Here is a 25,351-nt window from a genome sequence, read left to right as displayed (position 1 = left end):
ACACTGGTGCAATACATACAGGGGTAGTTTTACCTGCCAAAGGAATTGTATATCTTCCTATACAGTCCTGAGATTTACACAGCCCTACCAAACTGCACGGATCTGTCTGGCAGGGAAGTAGACCTGATTTTACTCTGCTTCCGTTCACTAACATATACCAGTCTTGTCCCTCCTGCAGCCTGTTAATGGACAGTAAAAGGAGAAACAGCAGACCAATGAGCTAATTTCTCTCTGTCACTCTGCTCACTCCTACTAGCAGCATGTTCCTTGATCGTACATGAGTACTGTAGCACAGCCGATTGACTACCTGTTCTGCTCCTCGCTCCCCTGATCTAAGCTCTGTCTCCCTTGCCCCGTTTGAGTTCTGCTATACAGGCAATACAAGATGCTGATACCAAGTCACATTTAGGCACATACACTACTTGTATTTATATAATGATGTATTATGACTACAAAGCTGAATTCATTTGTGTCTTTCTTATACATCTGAAGTACATTCTTAATGAAGCCGCCCTATACAGACTATACAGCCGGTCTGCTCACAAACTGGTGGAGACCCTCCTTCTTTCTCAATCACAATAAAAGCATTTGGCATGACTTCGGAGCTATCACCTGCTCATAGAACTCATTCACGATGCCCTCTGTCCACTTCAGGTGTAAATCTTTACATTTGGCGGGTCCATTGATATCGGCCAGCTTAATGCACATCTGACAGATCAGCATTCGGTCATTCTCATTGGACCAGTCAATCCCTGGCCCCACCTCCTCGTTCACCTGGAGTAGAGGTGAGATTCAGTACACAGAAAGATCGTGTTATGGCCACTATGCAGTACAATAATTACATCAGCGGTACAGCAGCAGCGTTATGTGTTCATTTCTCTCCAAAGTGCCACAGACACATTGGGGTGGTATTACTAAAGGCAAATGGATAGTGTAATGTGCAAGTGCATTTGCTCAAGAGCTTAGTAAATGAGATGAAGGTTCACTTTGCAAAGAATACCCAATCATATGCAAGGAAAATGAAAAAAAAAAACAACATTTTTGCTTGCACATGATTGGATGATGAAAGTCAGCAGAGCGTCTCCTTATTTACTAAATTCTAAAGCAACTGCCATTAGGGAAAAGAGGGAAATCGTATGACCAAATTGTAGTGTGTGTGAGTAGAATTTTGAGATGTTGGGGCCTCATGCAGGAGTGGTGAAGTTGGATGCACTGTATAGAAGTATAGGCCCTCTGAAAGTGGTGGCACTATGTAGCAGAGGAAATGTTGGGACACTGTGTAGAACTGGGGAGGTTAGCACACTGTGCAAGCGTGGTGACACTGGAGTACTGTGTAGCAGGGGTAAGGTTGAGGCACTGTGTAGCAATGGTGAAGGTGGGGAGCAGTGAAGAAGAGGTGAAGTTGGGAAACTGTATAGGAGAGGTGAAGCTGGGGCACTGTGTAGCAGTGGTGAAGGTGGGGAGCTGTGAGAAGAGGTGAAGTTGGGGAACTGTATAGGAGAGGTGAAGGTGGGTCACAGTGTAGAAGTGGTGAAGGTGGGTCACAGTGTAGAAGTGGTGAAGGTGAGTCACAGTGTAGAAGTGGTGAAGGTGGGTCACAGTGTAGAAGTGGTGAAGGTGGGTCACAATGTAGAAGTGGTGAAGGTGGGTCACAGTGTAGAAGTGGTGAAGGTGGGTCACAGTGTAGAAGTGGTGAAGGTGGGTCACAGTATAGAAGTGGTGGAGGTGGGTCACAGTGTAGAAGTGGTGAAGGTGGGTCACTGTGTAGCAGTGGTGAAGGTGGGTCACAGTGTAGAAGTGGTGAAGGTGGGTCACTGTGTAGCAGTGGTGAAGGTGGGTCACAGTGTAGAAGTGGTGAAGGTGGGTCACAGTGTAGAAGTGGTGAAGGTGGGTCACAGTGTAGAAGTGGTGAAGGTGGGTCACATTGTAGAAGTGGTAATGTTTAGCACTGTGTATTTGAGGTACAATTGTGAAGAAGAAAGTAAAGTATATCCTATACAAACATGAAATATCAGGACTTTTTATTACATACATGGAATATGCAGGCAGCCGTGTTGCTCTCACCTTTGCATTGAACTCTGCCAAGAAATCAAAGTGCTTCTTCAGGTCGGTGGCCAGAATTGCCTCAATCACTAGGAACCGGAACCTCTTGAATTCCATGTGATCTAAATTGATTAAAAAATTATATTCTGGCCGTGACAGGAAGAGATTCCATGCCGCAGCTGCGTGATGATTCTCCAAAACCGAACGGTCATTATAGAGCACTGCCTAGAAAAGAGGACGGACATTACTTAAGCTCTTCCCATAACCACTGAACGCCATTATAGCTCTTCCTTACTACTACTGATTGTATCCCCTTCCCATTCTTCTACACAATGAAGCCGCTCTTCAATCTTCTACATCTTATAGTAGCCCCTCCCCGTTTCTCTTTTACTCACTGAAGCCCCTCCTCATTTATCTACCTCTCACAGTAGCCCCTACCAATTTCTCTTCTACTCACTGAAGCCTCCCCCCAATCTTCTATATTTCATATTAGCCCCTCCCTATTTCTTTTTCACTTACTGAAGCCCTTTCTTATTCATCTAGATTTTATAGCAGCCCCTCCCCATTCCTCTTTGACTCACTGAAGACCGTCCTCAATCTTCTACATCTCATGGTAGCCCCTCCCATTCCTCGTCCACTCACTGAACCTATCCCCATTCTACACATTATAGTAGCCCCTGCTGTCTCTCATTCTAACTCCTCTGGTATTTCAATATCACAAGATAAGCTTTTCCCATAATGATATACTATGTTGATAGGACTTGCATTACCTGCGGTGCGCTGGTTGCCACAAGGAAGGCGTTGGTTCTTCCTGGGTGGTCGTAATCATGCATGGCTGCTGCTACATAAAGAGCCATCAGTTCTAAGGACGGAATATTCCCTGACAAACAGCCGTACGTGTCTTCTGAGGGATTGTACATCTTGGAGAAAGTGTAACCCATGTGCCCATGTGTGATTCCGCTGTCTGAATCTAAGGAGATATAACACATAACATGGGAGCTAACACTTCTCTCCGTTGAAGTGGGTGTTACACTACAGCACAGGTGACCAAACATTTGACTTTCCAGGGCCACATTGGAAGAAGATGAATTGTCTTGGGCCACATATAAAACACTAACAATAGGGATGGCCGATGAGCAGAAAAAGTCGGGCAGATCACAAGGCAACAATCACTGATATAGATAATGTACCTATCTGAGTAATAAAACTTCATTTTTTTGTAATATTTTTTAATACAAAAGTAAAAAATGGCAACATAAAACTTGTGCGATATTTGACACTGTTTTTGACAAGTTTATGCATCAATATCTTGCTTGATGGATGTAGTAGCAATTTTCAATGAATTTTGAAGGTGAGTGTAATGGTCATGCGTACTGGGCACGCAAATAGCTTTGTGTGTAGCAGTCATTTTGTTCAGGTCACAATTCTTCCATGCCATTTTGTCAAAATAAATAAATGACCACAGTGACCTTTTCCTCTCTCCTCCTCCATGCTCCTTTCAGTTCATACAATCCACAACATCTTAGCTGCTGCCAGACACCCTTTATCAGTCTGGTAATAGGACTTACAAGGATCTAACCCCCAATACACATCGCAGGGCCCATAGAAGTGTCTTCCGTGACTAGAACATTAACAGACATTTTGGTTGATTTACTAAAAGCACATAGGCCGTGTACTTTGCAAAGTGCAGTTGCACTCTGCAAAAGCAGTTGCTCCAGAGCTTAGTAAATGGGCAGAAGCTCTGCTAACTTCCGTCATCCAATCATGTGCAATCAAAAAAGCTGTTTTTTTTATAGTAAATGAGCAGGAGCTCTGCTGACTTTCATCATCCAACCATGTGCAAACAAATATGCTGTTTTTTTAATTTTCCTATCACATGATTGGGTATTCTTTGAAAAGTGAAGCTTTACCTCATTTACTAAGCTCTGGAGCAAGTGCACTTACAGAGTCTAATAAATCAACCCCATTGGGTCATAAATACCTTAGTTGGAAGTCAGTAGAATACGCATTCCTGATAGACTGGTTATCAGCAGGACTCTAAAACTTCAGCATGTTTCATAACTCATGAAATAATGACAGCACAATCAAAATATAGACATATTTACCTCCCACTGTTAATTTGTAGTGTTTTGAACCCAAACACCCCTATGCTAGGAGTTACTAGAGCGGATTAGGCCTCCATAGATATCTGTCATATCTATATCCATTTCAAAGCTAATTTCATTCTGAACAATAATCTGCATGTTAGCAGTCCGTAAATGGTAGGTATTCAGAAATATGAATACATATAGGAAACTGTATTTGGGACTTGGTCATAAACGTGGTGACCTCCCAGCAACCACCCCTTAAACCAGATGATTGGTCAGATGGTCTCTGTCAACACACTTTATTACCACAGAAAAGGAGGATGCCAGGACATTTGGACAGCTCTCATGTACCATCAACCAAGGAACATCTGTCATGTAATGAGAGACAATAACACCTTGCTCACCCTTGACTGAACTCTGCTAAAACCAAGGGCTTTGCAAGTATTTACCTTTTTCACCTCTTTGTCTTGCTTGTTCTCCTTGTTACTTTGTGATATCTTTGTTTTTGTAAATATTTTATTTGCACCATTTTGACCTTTTCATTATTAAAACCTATTTTGAAATGTGCTGAAATTGTCTCTAAATGTGCTAATGGAAACGAATGCGCTTCATCCTTGAAAATAGTTGCTCGCAAATATAGGTGTTGACGAAAATGGATGACACGAATAAGGCATAATTGTGAAGAGTGGAATATTTTTCTTTGGGAAGATAAAACGTATAAAAGTCCAGTAAAGAGACACTATCAGTTTTTTTCTTCTGCCACATGAGTCTGCCAAGTGTAAACACATTTTTACAAAAAATTCCCCACAAAAAATAAACATTTTAAGTACATTTACAATTTGTGTTGGACCACAGTCATAGTTGTCTTGAGTCTCATGCGGCCCGTTGGACACAGGTTGAACACCCCTGCACTACAGAATAGCAAATCAGTTTCCCTTGTGGTCCTATTTGTGTGTCCATCAACTCCCTAGGGCATCTTATGTACATATAGCATGCACAGCAGGGTCACCACCTCTGGCCTTGCAGCTTCACACTACAATATCTATGCATTTATTGTCGCTATATACTATCTGTGTATAAATAATTTCCAAACTGACCTTTTAGATGACTAAGAACTGAACTGTGGTCTGACACGTAGAACTGTTACATTTTCTTGCCACCGCATTTTATGACATTTGCCCAATGGGGGGCAGTATGGTGGATGTATCCAACCATCAGTCACAAACCTTTCAGATTAAAAATGAATTTTCATTCAGAATTACAATACTTCATGTATTTCTACATGTTTGTATCTAAGTGGACTTGTCCTTAGATATATTATTTCATATTAGCTGCAGCATGCTCAGTACTGTAATGTGTTTTTTTAACAGTTCCAATGCCTTTATCTGACAAAGCCTTCATAAGTTTTTCTCTCCACAGGGACGGCATCATCTTTGTTTAGGCATCATCCAAGGTCACCATTTAAGAGATGACCCAATTATGTAAACCCTGGTGGCTTTGCAGATCTTGGCTGTATTCACCAATGCCTGACACAGATCAGCTACTGATACAAAGTTACAATGTGACATGGAATAGAAGAGACTGAGGAAATGCTTCCTCCTGCCTGCAGCAGCCTAAATAAAGTCACTGGACTGAAACATAAGGATAGCTTTTTAATGATAAAAGGTGTAGCCTTTCTGGAAAATGATACTGTTGACGTGAATTCCAACACGTTTGGAGTTTAATCATGCAGACTTGAAAAGTTACTTGAAAAGAGATTCATTAATGCTATGTTAAAAGAACTCTGCTCCTTGGTTACCTGAATCGCTGGCTGAGCCGTGATCATTGACAGCATTTTGTAGACCTGGAATGGCCTGTGTACTGAGGTACCAGACCGCATGCAGCACATCAGTAGCGTGAATTCTGTTGTGATCTAAAAGGAACATAAAATATTCAGTTACCATATTGTAATTGGACAGAAGCCTCCTGCCACCTAGTGGCTGTCCTGAATATTGCATCTAACCTGCAGAAGCCCCCAGTTATAGAGCAATTCAGATTTGTTTCATTCTATGTTTCCCATTGGACCAATTATTGAATATTTCAACCTTTCTAAAAGTTGTAAAAATGATGACTACAGGGTAAAAACCTGATGAATGGTAAATAAAGGAAACATTTCATTTGAGTGGAGGGTTGTGTGTCAAATACTATACATAGCAGAGACACAAAAACCCCCATAGGAGTCACTGTACTGTAAGCTTTGAGCCCTAAACCAAAGTTTAATTTAGAAACTTGGAAATTTATATGTGAACCCTTACCTTGTAAAACAACCCATTTACAACCCCAATTCCCCCAAAAATTGGAAAGTTGTATAAAATATGCATAAAAACAGAATGCAATGATTTGAAAGTCCTCACCCCTTTCTTTTGTTTAATCCAGAACTCATCCTCTTTGAAAGGCCTTATATCTCAGTGTTATAGGGCGCACCTCCTAGTGCTTCTGGAGGGCTACCATTGTAATGCCTTGGAAAAATGGGAGAAAGACATAGGTGCCTTTAAGGAGGACCAATGGGATAGTGTCCTTGAGTCTGTCCATCTTAGCTCCTTGAATACGTCCCAGAGGCTCTCACAATTGTACATTATTCTTCAGGCCCACTATACTCCTAGTAAATTACATGTTATGGGCCTGCTGGACTCACCTACTTGTTGTAAGTGCCGCCGAGACCGGGGCACTCTCATCCACATGCTATGGCGCTATCCGAAATTACATAGGTACTGGGTCCAGCCAATGGAAACCATAAACACGGTATTCCAAATTGCCCTACCCTTAGACCCCAAAGTATGCCTTTTGGGTGTCTTGGTTGACCCCCTGCTCACAGATCATTCTAGAGCTGCTTGTAACTGGGCTCTGTTCCAAGCCAGGAATCTTATTCTACAACACTGGATGGCAGAACAACCACCTACACACAGAGAATGGGTAGACCGCATGGGTTATACTCTACGGCTGGCGAAACTTATCTATCAACATGGGGGATATCCTGGTAAATTTATTAAGTTGTGGGATGACTGCCTGGCCACACTGAGTCTCTCCCCCATTGACTTAATTCTGGATAGACTTTTATGAGATCCCCTCACTGGGATGAGTTTAATACCGTCCCTGTTCGAGGCGGATGTGCCTGCCTCGATGCAGTGTATATTGTTGTATTTTCCTTGTTATCTGGATTAGTATTTTAGTACTGTAGAGCCGACACATTCAATGTCTTGTTATCTCCAAGTATATGTGAGTGTAGTTTTTGTTTCTTTTCTACTTGTATGTACTGTTTATGAGCTATGGATGATTTGTTACTTGTACTTAAATGAAGTTCTTTGATTTAAAAAAAAAAAAAAAAAGAAAATCTCATGAGGTAAATTTGAAATTGATGCAACAACACATCTCAAAAAAGTTGGGATAGGGCAACAAAAACCTGGCAAAGTACAACCCCAATTCCAGAAAAGTTGGGACAAGGCCATGTTTACCATGGTGTAGCATTCTCTCTTCTTTTAACCACTTGCCCTCCAGAGGATTTACCCCCCTTCCTGACCAGGCCATTTTTTGCGATACAGCGCTGCGTTGTTTTAACTGGCAATTGCGCAGTCATGCAACGCTGTACATAAATTAAATTTATGTCACAAATAGAGCTTTCTTTTGGTGGTGTTTGATCACCTCAGCAGTTTTTATATTTTGCACTATAGACAAAAAAGACAATTTTGACTATAGACAATTTTGAAAAAAAAAATTATTTTGACTTTTTGCTATAAAACATATCCAATAAAAAATCTAATTTCTTCATAAATTTAGGCCAAAATGTCATTGCTAAAAAAAATCCCAATACATGTAAATTAATTGGTTTGCATGAAAGTTATAGTGTCTACAAATGGCGGTATATATACTGGAATTTTAATTTATTTTTATACAAGTAATGGCGGCAATCAGCGACTTATAGCGGGACTGCGCCGGGCATTCTGGCACTGGGTGGGAACTGACTAACTGCCACTGACATCCCCAGTGACACTAATACAGTGATCAGTGCTAATAAAAAGCACTGACACTGAACTAATGACACTGGGCAGGAAGGGGTTAACATCTGGGGCGATCAAAGGGTTAACTGTGTGCTGTGTGTGTTTTACTGTGTGCTGTGTTTTACTAGGGAGACATGCTGTGCAGAGAGATACAAAGCAGCATGTCCATGCTGACAAGAGTGAGACCTGTGTTGTTTACACGTAGGCCTCTCCCCTGTCAGCTTTGCTGACAATCACCAAGTGCTGGCTGGGAATCGCCAGCTGGGACCCGGTGATTAACATCCCTAGTTGCTAATAGTGGTGTGGGTAGGGGGGTGGAAATGCAAATCACGTTTATATATGTGATTGTGTGCAGCCCTGCTGCCCTGTAGCAGTACTTCTGCTATAGGGCAGCGGAAAAGTGGTTAACAACACTCTGTAAATGTCTGGAAACTGAGGAGACCAGTTGATGGAATGTTTGAAAGGAATGTTGTTCCATTCTTGGATTCTAACTTCTCAACAGTCCTGGGTCTTCTTAGTTGATTTTTTTGTTTCAATGTTCGCCAAATACTTTCAATTGGTAAAAGGTCTGGACTGCATACAGGCCAGTCCAGCACCTAGACACTTCTACTGTGAAGCCATGCTGGTGTCATAGATGCAGTATGTGGCTTAGCATTGTCCTGGTGAAATATGCAAGGTCTTCATTGAAATCTGGATAGGAGCATATGCTGCTGAAAAACCTGGATATATCTTTCAGCAAAGATGGTGCCTTTCCAGATGTGCAATCTGCTTATTCCATATGAACTAATGCACCCCTATACTATCAGAGATGCAGGCTGTACTGAGCACTGATAAGGAGCTGGAAGGTCCCTCTCTTCTTTAGTTTGGAGAACACAGCACCCATGGTTGCCAAAAAGAATGTCAAATTGAAATTTGTCTGACAACAGAAGTTTTCCACTTTGCAACAAACCATTTTAAATGAGCTTTGGCCCGTATGCATTTTTGAATGGCACAGTGAACTGTGTTCATGGTGATTTTTTGAAGTATTCCCGAGTTAATACAGTGATGTCCATCTCAGAATTATACCTGAGTGCTTTAATGCAGTTCTGTCCAAAGATCACGGCATCCAATATTGCATTTCAGCCTTGTCCCTTGTGCACAGACATTTCTCAAGATTCCCCCAATCTTTTGATGATATTATGTACTGTAGATGATGATATATTTAAAGTATTTGCAATTTTACATTGGGGAATTTTATTCTGAAATGTGTTCCACAATTTTTAGATGCAGCTTTCATAGATTGGTGAAAATCTTTATGTTTGAGACACTCTTTACTAAAGGCAAATAGACTGTGCATTTTGCAAAGTACAGTTGCACTCTGTAAAAGCAGTTGCCCCAGAGCTTAGTAAATGAGCAGAAGTTATGCTGACTTCCAACATTCAATCACGTGCAACCAAAAATGCTTGTTTTTTTATTTTGTTTTGTTTTTTATTTCCTTGCACGTGATTGGGTATTCATTGCAAAGTGAAGCTTTACCTCATTTACTAAGCTTTGGAGCAACTGCACTTGCACAGTGCTACTGCACTTTTCAAAGTGCACTGTCTATTTGCCTTTAGTTAATCAACCCATCTGACTCTCTAAGATGCTCTTTTTATACCCAATCATGTTACTGACCTGTTGCCAATTAATCTAATTAGTTGAAAAATGTTTTTTCAGTGCTTTCTTGTTAGTACCGCTTACTTGGCCAGCTTTTTGTTGCCCTGCCCCAACTTTTTGTGTTGCTGCCATCAATTTCAAAATTACCTTATTTTTTTCTTAAAATGGTATATTTTCTCAGTTTAAACATTTGTTGTTTTCTATTGTTTATAAAATATTGCTTTTTGAGATTTGAAAATCATTGCACACTTTTTTTATGTGGATTTTTACACAGCATCCCAACTTTTTTGGAATTGGGATTGTAGTTTAAAAGACAAATGGAAGGCAGCAAAATTGTGAATAGATATAAAAAATTGTAAATACCTTTTTTTTCTATAAGTGATCACATGACCTCTGTTCTCAGCTGCATAAAGGGCTTAGATAACTGGGGTGGAGTCTGCTGGGGGCAGTACACTGAGAAAGCAGTAAATGGCTGTGCGGGGGGTGGTCGTCTCAACACAAGTCTGACCAGTGGAGTACAGGCAGGCTGTGCTCCCAACACAACCAGAAAACTAACCACACTGGGATGGACGTGATCTCATGCCTAACGTGAAGAAAAAAAGCATCTAAGAGGTGGTGAGTCTTTGATGTGTTCATACAAAAGAGTGAGAGGACAAAAATATTTGAAGAGCTCACTGGCTCAGGTTAGGCAACTCGCAACAAACAAGGCTACCTTCCAGTGGTTACCCTAGGTTTACATTGATTGCTCATTCAGATATTGCTTGCCAGTAACTCTCCTGATCTGGCAATTCACTTCTCTGCACATATTAACACAGGAAAACTCTATTTTGAGTCCATTCAAATATCTTATTTTAACTGAAGAGCTGATGAGAGGGTTGTTGTCTTCTAAGCCTCCACCCCTTCCCAAATTAATTGCCCATTTTTTAGTACAAAGTAAAAAATTAATTTGGACTCTTGTATCCTTTGTTCTGATGTTCCTTCAATTTGTACATGTTTTTTTTCTCATGCCTAACATGGTCAGTTTAAAATAGGATAGCAGAGGGACTTTTCGGATCACCAGGGATTTCACACAAAGAAAGCAATACAAAAAGAACAGAATACTTGTTCACACAAGTACATGTTACAGCAGGCACATATCAGGAATAGAAAATCATGGAGTAACAGACAATTTTAAAAAATGACTTTGAACAAAATTCCTTTATACCAGTCCATAAAATAATGTAAATGCATATCCTACACTATTGTGAGAAATAACAAGCAGAGGCACCTGCTTACTTGGTCAGACAACCTGAACAGTTTTATATCAGATAATCAGTATCAAATGTTTCATATAAATCCAGATTTTACTACAGGAGAGGATAGAAACCAGCCAGGACCTGTGTGAGCGCAAAGCTGTTGAACCATCATGGCTGCCACTTCTGTATTTCTCATAATATCCTGTCACTGGAAACGTGATACCATGTGGTAATATGACTGTTCTGCTGGGGAAAAGGGGGAAATAATGTTGAACCACAACCTCCGTACTTCCCAATAATCCCCAGGGTTGCTCTGCAGAGGTTAAGTAACATAGCCTATTATAATTATGATGTTTCTCTGCGGTGGCTGTTCCCCACTTGGCCAATGTTCTACAGACAGAATCCGTTCATGACCTTACACGGTGCTCATTAGAGGTGGAGACACGTCCTGGGGACATTTGTTTATCATTGATTTGTGCTGCGCTGATGTGCCAGCCAAGCGTAAAAATAAAGAGTCTATAAATAGCGGGAAGGCTCACTAGCCTGGAGTGCGGTCACAGCTCTGGGACACGTCCAGTGGAAACAAGCGCCCTACATCGCCCCAATTACCCAGCAAATGACTAAACAAACCAGGAGCTTCTACCGCCCAAACGTCACTCCACCATGCTGATTACAAAAAACACTCCACCCGGAATGAGAGAGAGAGGCTAATACCATCCAGACTGTCCAGAAACCAGAAATCTAACATGTCTGTATCTGAAGGACTCAGGTCCCCATTATACACACCAAACTGTTGTTAATATGATACTTTGCTGGAGCACAATTTCTCCATGCTGAGACCACAGCACAGGGCAACTACCAGGTAACTAGGGAACTTTTAGTGTGTGTGTGTGTATATATGAGTGGTAAAAGTGTCAGGGTTCAGGATAAGAGTTCATTCCAAGAGTTAGGTCAAAGGTGGGTGCCCAACTTTTTATTTTGCTTTAGATGGAGCAGGGAATGGTTTTATTTCTGTGTCCTCCTGATGAAGATAGTCCCCTTCACTTCCTGTCCACCTCTCCATCCAAAGTTAAAGACTAACTCCAGCAAAATATTTTTTTTACAGTTAGGTTGAGGTTGAGGGTTAAGTGTTTGGGGAAATAAAATGGTATGGGTTCATTTTAAAGGGTTGGTTGACGGAAGGGGCTTCAGGGTCATTATAAAGGTTTGGATAAGGTTTAGGGGTCAGTGTGGGGTTAGCTGATTTCAGAGCAGGAAGCCACATGCAAAGACCCCGGCACTGAGAAGTTCCGAGATGTCTTTCTAATAATGGCTGCATGCCCGGAACATCAGTAATTAGCAGGAAGTCATTAATGGTAATGACGAGGATCCAGATGTCCTTGCCATATTAGAAAATGTACAGGTCTTAAAGGGGACCTGCATGGAGAAGGTATATGGGCTGCCACTGGTAAAATTAAAATTTTTAAAATTCTATATGGAAATGCAGGCCAGGCAGAAAATGTATATTTACAGACAGAAGAGTGACGGCAGAAAAAGAGACCATCCAGTCTGCCCATTTTTTGAGTATAGATCTACACCGATCAGCCATAACTTTATGACCACTGACAGGTAAAGTGAATAACATTGTTTATCTCGTTACAATGGCATCTGTGGGATATATTAGGCAGCGAGTGAACATGTTGTCCCTGAAGTTGAGGTGTTGAAAGCAGAAAAAATGGGCTTTGTAGTTTGTTGTATACCTGCAGACTGGTTAGGGAGCCGACGCTAACCCGTTTTCAAAGCCAAAAGCACCTACAATGGGCATGTGAGAATCACAACCAGGCCATGGATCAAAGAAAGACGGTGGCCTAGTCTGATGAATCGTGTTTTCTATTACATCATTTGGATTGTCAGGTTCATGTGCATCGCTTACCTGGGAAAGACATAGCACCAGGATGCAGTATAGGAAGAAGGCAAGCCGGCAGAGGCAGTGTGATGCTTTGGGCAATGTTCTGTTGAGACACCTTGGGTCCTGCCATTCATGTGCATTTAAATTGACATGTACTACCTATTTAAACATTGTTGCTGACCAAGTACACCTCTTTATGGAAACAGCATTCCTAAGGCCCCATTCACACCTGAGCGTTTTTTTGCACAAAGCTTGAAGCTTCAAAACGCTCAGGGGGACAAAAATCAATATTTCTCTATGGAGATGGTTCACAGCTCCACTCCCAAGTCGCCTGAATCTCAAAAAAGTTTTGGAGCTACTTCTGCAACTCAAATTGGGCAGATTTGCACGTTTTTGGCAAGTTTACCTAGCAACAAATGATGCAATAGATGATATTGAACCCCTGCAAGATGGCGTCCAGAGCGGCTGCATAACCGCCAGCCCCGGCGCCCCCGCCGAATCCGCCGCCGTCCGGACGGTAGAGGGGTCCAGTGCATCCCCCGGAGGTCCTCCCAACACCCAGAAGGGGTGCTGGGCGCTCTGTCCCTCCGGCGGAGCCCCAGAGACTTGCGGCCTACCACAGCCCCTGAAGCCGCGGCCTTTCCTGCCGGCTGCGGCGAACCGCGGAGGACCACGGCCAGCCGCGACGCCCCGCTCCAGAGTGGACGCAACCCCGCTCCAGAGGGGACGCCACCACCGCCCCCGTCGGTACCCTCACCAGCCGCTCCGGAGGTCCTGCCATCGCCCAGGAGGGGTACTGGACGTCCTGTCCCCTGCGGCCTACCGCTGCCTCCTAAGCACCGCTGCTGCCCAACGCCTAAACCAGGATGTCGCCATTCGCGCCAGCGAGGGGAGAGCTACCACCACTGCCTCCCCTACCTACAGCCGCCTCAGAGAGAAGAGAAGCAGCAACCATCCCCACTGGCACCGAGAGGGTAGGCCGCCACCGGCTCCAAGAGGGTAAGCCACCGCCACCACATCTGCTTCCCTGCTCCCCACCGTGTACCGCACAGTCGTGCCCCTGCCACCGCACAGCCCCGAGCCCTGTCCAATCCGGTGGAGGCGAGCCTGCCACGCGGCCTCCAGCACCCCCTGACGCCAGGCCATACAACACCTACGATCGCCAGACCCTACCGCTCCCACAGACGCTGGGCCCCTTAGCACCCTCATTCGCTGGCCCGCAGCATCCACACGCACTGGCCCACGGCACCCACTGACGCCGGGCCCTGCTGCGCCTGCCAACGCCTAACCCACTCCACCTCCACACATCGGCCTACACCACCTCCAGACGTCAGCCTGCGCCACCTCCTAACGCTGGGCCTTTGGCACCTCCTGACACCGGGCCTTCGGCACCCCCTGATGCCAGGCCCTCAGCACCCCCTGACGCCGGGCCTTCTGCACCTCCTGACGCCGGGCCTTCTGCACCTCCTGACGCCGGGCCTTCAACACCTCCTGACGCCGGGCCTTCAACACCTCACGACACCGGGTCTTCAGCACCTCCCGACGCCGAGCCTCCAGCACCCCCCAGTGCCGGGCCTACAGCACCTCCAGACACCAAGCAGTCAGCATCCCCAGACGCCGTGCCCTACAACACCCCCAGACACTGCGCCCTACAGCACGCTCAGTGCCCGAGCCACTGTACCCACTGACGCCGTGCCACAGCACCCACGGACGCTGGCCTACAGCACCCACAGCCTGCAACTAACTAGCTGCTGACCTAGCCGCCCACCACTCGCAGTCTCCTCCTACAGATGGACACAGATGAACTCCGCCATGACGTGACAGACTCTCCGCATCATCACGACCTGATATAAACCTCTCACCTCCCCGATCTGACCAGCACTCCGCTCACCCTAACATGCCACCTGCACTCCTCCTCCTCGTATTCCTCTCCTCCATTCCCAAAATCGCCTCCCTCTACCCCCCTACTCCCCCAAAACAGCTCTACATTGCTCCTTCACTTCTTCCTTCTCCCCACTATGGCTCTCACCACTTCCTCCTAATACTCCATTCGCCACCACTAACAGATCCACACACTCCTGCACATCCCGTTCCCATGCCACCTTCCTCACTCTTTTCCTTCTTCGAACCGCCAGTGACAACTCCCCGAACCCTGGCCCCCCACCTCCCCACTCCCCCTCTAGGCACCCTCCTGCTCCCACCAGCCGCTGCAACCCCCTCAATCTCATACCTGTCCCCCTCCTCCCCGCATCCACGCCCTTTCGGTTTGCAACAAGCTCACCGCCATACATGACCTCTTTGTCTCCCACTCCCTCAACCTCCTAGCGGTCACTGAAACCTGGATCCAAGCCACTGATGCCACCTCACCGGCAGCACTCCCTATGGAGGCCTCGTCTGGTCCCATTCACCCAGACCGAGTGGTCGCAGAGGCGGTGGGGTCGGCATACTCCTGTCACCGCTGAGCACTTTCCAGGTCCTCCCTAACCCCCCCTCCCTATCCTTCAAGGCCCACTGCATCCGGCTCTTCTCTCCCACCCCCCTGAGGATTGAGGTGATCTATCGGCCTCCTGGATCCGTATCCCTCTTCCTGGACGACTTTGCCACCTGGCTTCCCTTCTTCCGCTCCTCTGAGCTACCGACCATCATCCTCGGGGATTTAAATATCCCCATCAACGTCAACTTCCCAACTCCTCCACCTAGCCTCCTCTTTCGCGCTCACACAGTGCACACAGTCCTCCACCCACACCGATGGGAACACCCTGGATCTCGTTTTCTCCCACCTCTGCACCCTCCACAACTTCACTAACACACCCTTCCCCCTCTCTGACCACCACCTCCTCACGTTTTCCATCTCCCCCTCCTCTAACTCCCCCCCCAAAGCGTCAAACCATCACCAGCCGTATCCTCCGCAACCTGAACCCAGCCCATCTCCACTCGGCAGCTGACCGTCTGTACGGCAGTATCCTTCCAGTGACATGCCCTGACCTGGCCACTACTGCATACAACAACTCACTGTCAGCTGTCCTAGACTCCCTGGCACCCCTAACCACGCGTAACATCAAACCCCGACCGCTTCAACCCTGGCAGAACGACTATACAAAATGTCTCAAATGACGCAGTCGCACGCTGGAGCGATTATGGCGCAAAACCAGAGCCCCTCAAGCGTTCTTCCTCTACAAATCTGCCTTCCTCACCTACACCACCTCCCTCCACGCCACCAAGCAAGCATATTTCGTAACCCTCATCAACACCCTCTCCACCTGTCCTCGCCGGCTCTTCTCCACTTTCAAATCCCTGCTCTCTCCTCCCCCACCTCCACTCAGTAACTCACTCACCACCCACGAGATTGCCAATCATTTCAAAAACAAGATTGACGCAATCCGTAAGGACATTGTCATTTCGCAATCTACCTCTCCACCTAGCCTCCCTCCCTCCATCACCCCCTCAACTCTCCCCTTCTCAGACCTCGCAACCGCACTGCCCCCTACCATACCTAACGCCCCGCACACTATAACCTCCCCAACACTCCGCTCCTTCAGCCCTGCTACCACTGAGGAGGTCACTAAGGTCTTCACTGAAGCCCACCTCACCACTTGCCCCCTGGACCCTATCCCCTCACAACTCCTCCAGTCATCCCCCTCCTCCATCATTCACTCCCTCACCCACATCTTCAATCTCTCCCTCTCTACTGGCGCATTCCCCTACCCCCTAAAGCACGCACACATCACCCCCATACTCAAAAAACCCTCCCTTGACCCCAATGACCTAAACAACCTTAGACCCATCTCCCTGCTGCCATTCACTTCCAAGCTCCTTGAGCGCTTATCCTACAATCGCCTAAGCGCCCACCTCACTGATAACAACCTCCTTGATCCACTACAATCTGGCTTCCATCCCCTACACTCCACCGAAACCGCCCTACTTAAACTCACTAACGACCTGCTAACCGCCAAAGCTAATGGCCACTACTCAGTCCTCCTGCTCCTCAACCTTTCCGCGGCCTTCGACACAGTCGACCACCTCCTCCTCCTTACTAAACTGCGCTCCTTTGGCATCAGGGACGCTGCTCTCTCCTGGCTCTCCTCCTACCTATCCCAACACTCCTTCAGCGTTACCTATAACGCTGCCCACCTCCCCCTCTCTCCCCCTCTCTGTTGGGGTCCCCCACCCCTCAACTCACCTCCTCACTCTCCGCCCGCATCACCCACCTCCTGAACGACATATCAGACTGGATGTTGCTCCATTTCCTCAAGTTAAACCTGTTAAACCGAGCTCCTAGGTTTCCCCCCAGCCTGCGCCCCCCATCCTCTCCATCATGACTAGCAACGCCACCATCAATCCCACCCCACACGCCAAAGTCCTGGGTGTCACCCTGGACTCAAACCTTTCCTTCCAACCACTATCAAAGTCTTGCAGGCTCCACCTCCGCAACATTGCCAAGATACGTGCGTTCCTCACCCCAGACACTCGTACACTCCCTCATTATCTCACGCCTAGACTACTGCAACTCCCTTCTCACTGGCCTACCCAAACAAATGCTATCCCCACTCCAGTCTATCCTGAACTCAGCGGCCAGACTCATCCACCTCACCAACCGCTCCACATCTGCCACCCCCCTCTGCCAATCCCTTCACTGGCTCCCGATTGCCCAACGCATTAAATTCAGATTACTAACTCTGACATACAAAGCCATTCACAATGCTGCCCCAAACTACCTAACTGACCTGATACCCAAATACCACCCTACCCGTGCCCTTCGCTCCTCACAGGACCTCCTACTATCCAGCTCCCTGGTCTCCTCCTCCCACGCCCGATTGCAGGCCTTCTCCAGGACTTCCCCCATCCTCTGGAACTCCCTACCCCAAGCCATCAGACTGTCACCTACCCTCCTCACCCTGAAAACCCAACTCTCTACCCCACCCTCACCTAACAACCAATCTCCTCCACTCCTCCTACCACTCCATCCCCCACAGCCACTTTCTCCTGTACCACTATCCCCTCCCTCCTAGATTGTAAGCTTGAAAGAGCAGGGCCGTCGAACCCCTCGTGTATTGTATTGTACTGTATTGTCTCATGTTCTGTCCCCTCACTAATGTACAGCGCTGAGCAAACCCTTTGGCGCTATATAAACACTGTATAATAACTTATAATAATAATAATAATATTGGGCACAATTCACTAAGCGGTATCATACTGCATCTGAGTATGCGGTAGGATACCGTATAGCATTTAAAAAAATTGTCTGAATTTACTAAAAAATGCTAATAAAATACTGCATGAGTTATTTTATCAAGTCATGCGGTATTTTAGTAGTGAAAACCATGTGTTAATGTTTCAGCTGTCAGCAGGGTTCCCCACTGACAGCTGAATGTAAAAGAAGAAATTGCCGGCAATTAAAAAATAATTTAAAAAACGGCGTGGGGTCCCCCCCTCCATCCATACCAAGCCCTTCGGGTCTGGTATGGATTTTGAGGGGAACCACCATGCCAAAAAAGAAAAAAAATGGCGTGGGGTCCCTCCCAAAATCCATACCAAACCCTTACCCGAGCATGCAGCCCGGCAGGTCAGAAAAGGGGGGGGAGACGAGCGAGCGCCCCCCTTCCTGAACCATGCCAGGCCACATGTCCTCAACATGTGGGGGTGCTTTGGGCAGAGGGGGAGCTCACCTTGTTAATGGGGACAAGGGCCTCTTCCCCACAATCCTGGGCTGTGGTTGTGGTGGTCTATGGACTGGGAGGCTTATCGGAATCTGGAAGCACACCTTTAACAAGGGGTGCCCCAGATCCCGACCCCCCTATGTGAACGAGTATGGGGTACATGGTACCATTACCTAGTCACAAAAAAAACTGTAGTGTGAAAAAGACAGGAAACATTCTTTGACAAGTCCTTTATTAAAAGAAGTAAAATAAAAGAATGTCTCCCGAAGTAGATCCAATGTCAATCATGATGCCTACTGCCGCCACCCGAAAAAAGAAATAAAAAAGGCTCCGCTGCCGACACTGGCTCCCGCCATCTAACTCTTTCGCTGGCTTGACAGTTCCTAAATATGTAAGGGATAGGGGAACTTGGTGACATCACCCACATGACCCTGCCCCCGTGTGATATCATCGACCGGGGCATGCTGGGTCAATGATGTCACACGGGGCAGGGTCATATATGTGATTGCCCCGCCCTTTACATATATAAGAATGGTCAAGCCAGCAGAGCAGTCAGACGGCCGGGAGCTAGCGTTGGGACAGAGCCTTTTTTTTTCTTTTTTCGGGTGGCAGCGGCAGGTATCGTGAATGACGTTGGATCTACCTCAGGGGACATTCTTTTATTTTCCTTCCTCTCCTGTCTTTTTTCACACTAGTTTTTTTTTGTGAATGGGTAGCTGTACCATGTACCCCATACTCATTCACATGGGGGGGCAGGATCTGGGGGTTAAAGGGGGCTTCCATATTCCGATAAGCCCCCCGCCTGCAGACCCCCACAACCACAGCCCAGGGTTGTGGGGAAGAGGCCCTTGTCCCCATCAACATGGGGACAAGGTGCTTTGGGGGGGAGCCCCCCCTGCCCCAAAGCACCCCCCCCTTCATGTTGAGAGCATGTGGCCTAGAATGGATCAGGAGGGAGGGGGTGCTCGCTCATCCCCCTCCTTTCCTGACCTGCCAGGCTGCATGCTCAGATAAGGGTCTGGTATGGATTTTGGGTGGGACCCCACACCATTTTTCTTTTATTTTGGCGTGGGGGTTCCCCTCAGACCCAAAGGGCTTGTTATAGATGGAGGGGGGGACCCCACATAATTTTTTGTATTATTTTGTAATTGCAGGCTTTTTTTTTTTACATTCAGCTGTCAGTGGGAAACCCCGCTGACAGCTGATTACTCATAGGTCGTTATGGACTCAGCAGCCCATTTTTCTCTATTGGCTAATAAAAAACGGCAAAGCTCAAAAAAAGTCTAAAAACGCTTTATAAAAATGCGCAAAAACACGGAAAAATAGCTGAAAAATGATACGCTTAGAAGTGAATGGAGCCTAAAGGCAGTGCTATTTCAGCTGGATAACGCACCCTGCCAGACTGCAAAAATCAAGAATGATTTGAGGAACACAATGAGTTCCAGGTGTTGACTTGGCCTTCAAATTCTCCAGATCTCAATCCAATCAAGCATCTGTGGGATGTGCTAGAAAAGCAAGTCTGATCCATGGAGGCCCCAACTTGCAAGCTACAGGAGTTAAAGGATCAGCTACTGATGGCTTGTTGCCAGATACCACTAATACCTTCAGAGGTTTAGTGGCATCGATGCCTCAATGGGCATGGCTGTTTTGTTGGCAAAAGGAGAACCTACTCCAAATTACGTAGGCAGTCGTAAAGTTATGGCTAATCAGTGTATATCTGTCCCAAGCATGTTTGAATCCATTTACTGTTGACTGACTCACTACCTTTGCTGAAAGCCTATTCCAAGCATCAACTACTCTTTCGGTAAAATAATGATTTCTATGATTAGTTTTAATCTTTCCTCCTGCTAGTTTGAGGGCATGTCCCTGTGTTCTTGATCTTAGCTTCATACTGAAAATACTGCCCTCATGAACCATAACACCCTTTGTGTATTTGAAGATTTCAGCCATGTCCCCATTTCCCCGATTTCCTCAAGACTGTACATATTATGTTCTTGCACTCTATTCTGACATGTTTTTTCCCGCAGACTTTACACCATTTTTGTTGCCTGTCTCTGGACTTCTTATGAATATCTTTTTGTAAGTGAGGTCTTCAGAACTGGACAAAGGTTTCTAAATAAGGTCTAAATACAGATTTATATAGAGGAATCAGGACCTCCATTCTCCTATTGGGGATCCCTCTAGTGATAACGAAAGATCTATATAGGGAAAACCGGACCTCCTTCCTCCTGCTATTGGTCCCTCTAGTGATAACCAAGGATCTATATAGCGGAGTCAGGACCTCCCGTTTCCTTCTGGGGATCCCTCTAGTGATACCTAATGATCTACAGTGGGTATAGAAAATAATCACCCCCCTGTTTAAAATAATCACATGTTGTTGCTTTGCAGCTTGAAATGAAGACAGACACAGTTTTTGTTTTATCCAGCTGTATTTACTCAGTGCAACGTATAACATCCAGTTGAAAGACATAACACCAACATGTCATAAACAAAATTAAAAAAATTAAAAACATAATCACTTGCAGTTGGAAAAAGGATCACCCCATCCTAAAAATGACTTGTAAACTTAGTCAAGTGTAGTTAATAAACTTCTCAGTGGTAAACAGCCATTTGACTTTCAACTGTGATCAGCTGTGGTCATTTTGATTAGCTCAGCATGAAAAGAGCTTTCCTGGAGCATTTCAGTCCCTGGTGGTGTAACTGAAGCAAACAATCAACTATGGATGGCAAGGCACTATCAAAAGATCTCTGTTATAAAGTTGTGGACAAGCACAAGTCAGGAGATGGATAGAAAAAAATTTCAAAGACTTTATCAAAACCTAGAAACACAGCGAAGACAATTATTAAGCCCAGACTTAAACTCCATTGAAAATCTGTGGAATGACTTGTAGACTGCAGTTCACAAACGGTCACCATCAAATTTAACTGAACATGAACTGTTCTGCAAAGAAGAGTGGCAAATATTGCAAAGTCTAGATATGCAAAGCTAGTAGAGACATCCCAACAGACTAAAGGCTGGAATTAAAGCAAAAGGTGGTTCAACAAAATACTAACACAAGGGGGTGATCCTTTTTCCAACTCAGCAATTCAGTTTTTGATTTTTATTTCTCAGATGTTGGTGTTATATCTTTCACTTGGATGTTATAAGTTGCACAAAATACAGCTGGATAAAACAAAAACTGTGTCTGTCTTAATTTCAGGCTGCAAAGCAACAAAATGTGATTATTTTAAAGGGGGTTGATTCTTTTCTATACCCACTGTATATAAGAGAATCAGGACTTCCTTCCTCTTGTTGATGATCCCTCTAGTAATAAGTAAAAGATTATTTTCAAAAGAATCAGGGCCTCTCTTCTCCAGCTGGGGATCACTTTAGTGATAACTATAGATCTATATAGATCAATCAGGACCTCCCTCCTCCTGCTATTGAACCCTCTAGTGATAACCAAAGATCTATATAGCGGAAGCAGGACCTTATTTTCCTTCTGTGGATCCTTCTAGTGATAAAAAAAAAAATCTGTATATGGGAATCTGGACCTCCTTCATTCTGCAGGGGATCACTCTAGTGATAACTAAAGATATATACAGAGGAATCAGGACCTCCTTTCTCCCACTGAGGATCCCTCTAGTGATAACCAAATATCTATATAGCGGAATCAGGACCTCCCTTTTCCTGCTGGGGATCCTTCTCGTGATCAGGACCTCCTTCCTCCTGAGTGCAATCTCTCTAGTAATAACTAATGATCTATTTAGAGGAATCACTAGAGGAATCACCAGCAGGAGGGAGGAGGTCCTGATTCCTCTATATAGATCTTTAGTTATTACTAGAGGGATTGTCCTCAGGAGGAAGGAGGTACTGATTTCTCTATATAGATCTTTGGTTATCTTTAGACTCTAATGATAACCAAAGATCCTCCTAAGGACAATCCCTCTAGTAGTAACTAAATATCTATATAGAGGAATCAGGCTCTCCTACCTCCTGCTGGTGATCCTTCTAGTGATAACTAAAGATCTATATAGGGGAATCAGGACCTCCTCCCTCGTACACCCTTGAATTCTGTTCGCTTTTCCCACTGTCTGGTCTCACTGTTTGCTCATTTTACAATTTGTTTTCTATTCCCTTTCCGTTGTGTTATGTCTGTATAGGACCTTCAGGACCCTTTGGGAAGATCACTGTGCCCCCAATAGCAATAAACAAAATATAACCAGTTTTTGTTATGTAGGAAGGATAGTTTAAGAGCCTGCTCTAATATTAGATAAGAAATTGGCTATGGGACCTGACATTCCTCCTTGCCTCAAATCAGGATTAGTACATAGCAAACTCCTCTTACACGGGATGTCTCGGTAGCCATTTTCCAAGGCGTGAAAATAGTTCATGAATTCCTTCAAGGGGATTTTAAAGGTCTCCAGAAGATTCATGTCCTCAAAGAGTCGATACGACATCTATAAATGTGAAACACAAGGAGCGATTGTGATATAGTTTGTAACATTGTGACAATTGTTCACAACAGAGTACATTTCCGCTGTCACTACAACATGTTTGGAAATTTCACTAGTAGTCAGAGCATTTCCTGCCTCTCAGTGTAGTTAACTTTCCCTGGAGGGCAGATATGGCACCTCCCATACTCAGACTGCCGCTAAGTTCTTTACTCTGGGCTCCTATCAGTGTCCCCTGTGCTGTACAGGTGTATTACTGAAAGAACTTCATATTGCTGCGCCTGCAATTATTTCTCTGTACACTTCTGCTTCTGTAATTCCAATGCCCTGCCCCCTCTTTTGCAGTTGAGATATAAGGCTGGCCCCAGGCAGCCAGATGTCTCACCAATGACTGGAGTGTATTACCCTTCCAAGGCCCATTTCTTGCAATTCCACTGATGTCACTCCAAGGCTGTCAAAATTTTATTTTATAACATTAAAGTGAATCTGTCAGAATTCACTTGCAAACAGTAATAATGTGAATGAATCTTCACATCCCTTTATATACACTGGGGAGCCTCCAGATTCTGGGGCACACTATAATGCCCCTACAATGTCTATGGCTTCCTCCACCAAGAGAGTGCAATGTACAATGAATCCAATGCATATCTGTGTTCTCATCCTCCAACCTCCCAGCCTCACCCTGGATCTGGGACCAATCTGCTATAATTGCATGACAAACCTCATTCTGCCACTCACCTGGCTGAGGATCCTCCCGCATTTCTGACCCGTCTTCTCCACCAGATCAAATATGGGGAAGTTCCAGTTGTTGACCTCCCCCAAAAGGTCATCTACATTGTCCATGATGAGCGGCTCCGGGGCAAGGATGGGTTTGTCCTTAGTATAAGACAGACAGAAACGGAGATCCGTTATGTGCCGGACACACTAAAACTCACCAATACAAGAAATATTGGAACTCAGACGGGTGAATCTGATGTGAGGTGTTCTGTACACTGATAAGAGGGCACTCTGCACACTGATAGGAAGGGGTCCTATACACTGATGAGGGGGGATCCTGTGCAATGATAGGAGGGGATCCTGCACACTGATAGGAAGGTGTCCTGTACACTAACAGGAGGGGATTCTGCACATTGATGGGAGGGGATCCTGCACACTTACAAGAAGGGATCCTGTGAACTTATAGGAAGGGATCTCGTATTCTGATATCTGATTCTGATATCTGAACCTGTATACGTATGGAAGGAGTACTGTGCACTTATAGAAGGGGATTCTGCGCACTGACAGGAGGCAAGGTCTGGAAAACTGGGGGATACCGTAGGGAATTATAGGAGCCAGTATGGCACAACAGGGACACTGTAGCGGATTCTAGGAGTCAGCCTGGCACACTGGTAACACTGCAGGGGTTCTGGGACCCAGTGTTAAACACTTCGGGACACTGCAGAGGATTCTGAGATTCACTGACCTCGGCTGCTGTTATTAGTGTGTGGAGGTCAATGTTGTCCGATCGAAACGTTCGGCAGACAGAGCTTTTCCTGGACTGCGTCCCATCACCCTCAGCTTCGTCATCATTCTGTACAATGTCGCTGCTGTCACTGTTGTTGGTTTCATGTGTGCTGTCGTAGTCTGACGTGGTGTGAGCTGGGTCATCTGCAACAAACGGGCAATCACTAAATATGTAAGATGGAAGATATAAATGATGCAATATGACACCAATTCCATACTTTTCCCAACAGCACCCCTTTTACCAGGTCTGGACCACAACCATGGAAGACTAAAGTTAATTTGGACCATTGAATTTCTGCATGTTTATTTATACAATGGGTTAGAGTGTATGAAGGCACAAATGACACATATAACCATTTATTGTAGTGCACTATGATGGATGCCAAGAGTCACCTGCTGCTGTAAAAGCATGATGAGATGCCATTCTAAATTAATTTCATTGCAATGCACTGCATAGTGGTTTGCATATTACATGAGGCAAAAGGCATTGGTGCTGTATTATTAAGAAATCTTTACTTGTTCACTGTAAGCAACTGAAGGGGAGTAACAAGAAACGGGGATGTCACCCCCATCCTCAGCCTCTGATCTGGAACAAGCATGCAACCAATGAAGTTCTTGTGGCAGTTGCTCTGGGTTAGCAACTCACTAGGTGGTGAAGCCAGCTCCCATATTTTTATCCTTAGAGGTTCTTTTAAAATGGGTTTAATTTAAACCATTACTGTGGACAGCGGGCATAAAGCTCATTTCCTATTTCCATGCATACTCCATGTGTCTGTACACTGCAGGGAATTAACTGACCAGGCATTAATTTGGTGTTACTGTATACCATTGAAGC

General features: G+C 45.3%; 1 protein-coding gene across 5 annotated transcripts in view; it reads right to left on the bottom strand.

Moving 5' to 3' along the window:
- PDE3A (phosphodiesterase 3A) overlaps window positions 1–25,351 on the bottom strand; it is a 294,071-nt gene that overhangs the window by 11,260 nt on the left and 257,460 nt on the right. For all 5 annotated transcript variants that reach the window (XM_089689113.1, XM_089689114.1, XM_089689115.1 and 2 more), the window contains 7 exons: window positions 24,476–24,660; window positions 23,752–23,889; window positions 22,908–23,019; window positions 5,929–6,042; window positions 2,814–3,013; window positions 2,065–2,268; window positions 613–774 (listed from right to left, as the gene is read on the bottom strand). In XM_089689113.1, coding sequence (XP_089545239.1) covers window positions 613–774; window positions 2,065–2,268; window positions 2,814–3,013; window positions 5,929–6,042; window positions 22,908–23,019; window positions 23,752–23,889; window positions 24,476–24,660 — 1,115 coding nt within the window. The remainder of the gene's footprint in view (window positions 1–612; window positions 775–2,064; window positions 2,269–2,813; window positions 3,014–5,928; window positions 6,043–22,907; window positions 23,020–23,751; window positions 23,890–24,475; window positions 24,661–25,351) is intronic.

Source organism: Staurois parvus, unplaced genomic scaffold (assembly GCF_062004578.1).
Source record: "Staurois parvus isolate SC_StPar_1 unplaced genomic scaffold, SC_StPar_1.0 ptg000469l, whole genome shotgun sequence".
In the NCBI taxonomy this organism is placed as follows: Eukaryota; Metazoa; Chordata; class Amphibia; order Anura; family Ranidae; genus Staurois; species Staurois parvus.
This window is presented reverse-complemented; position numbering and strand designations above follow the sequence as displayed.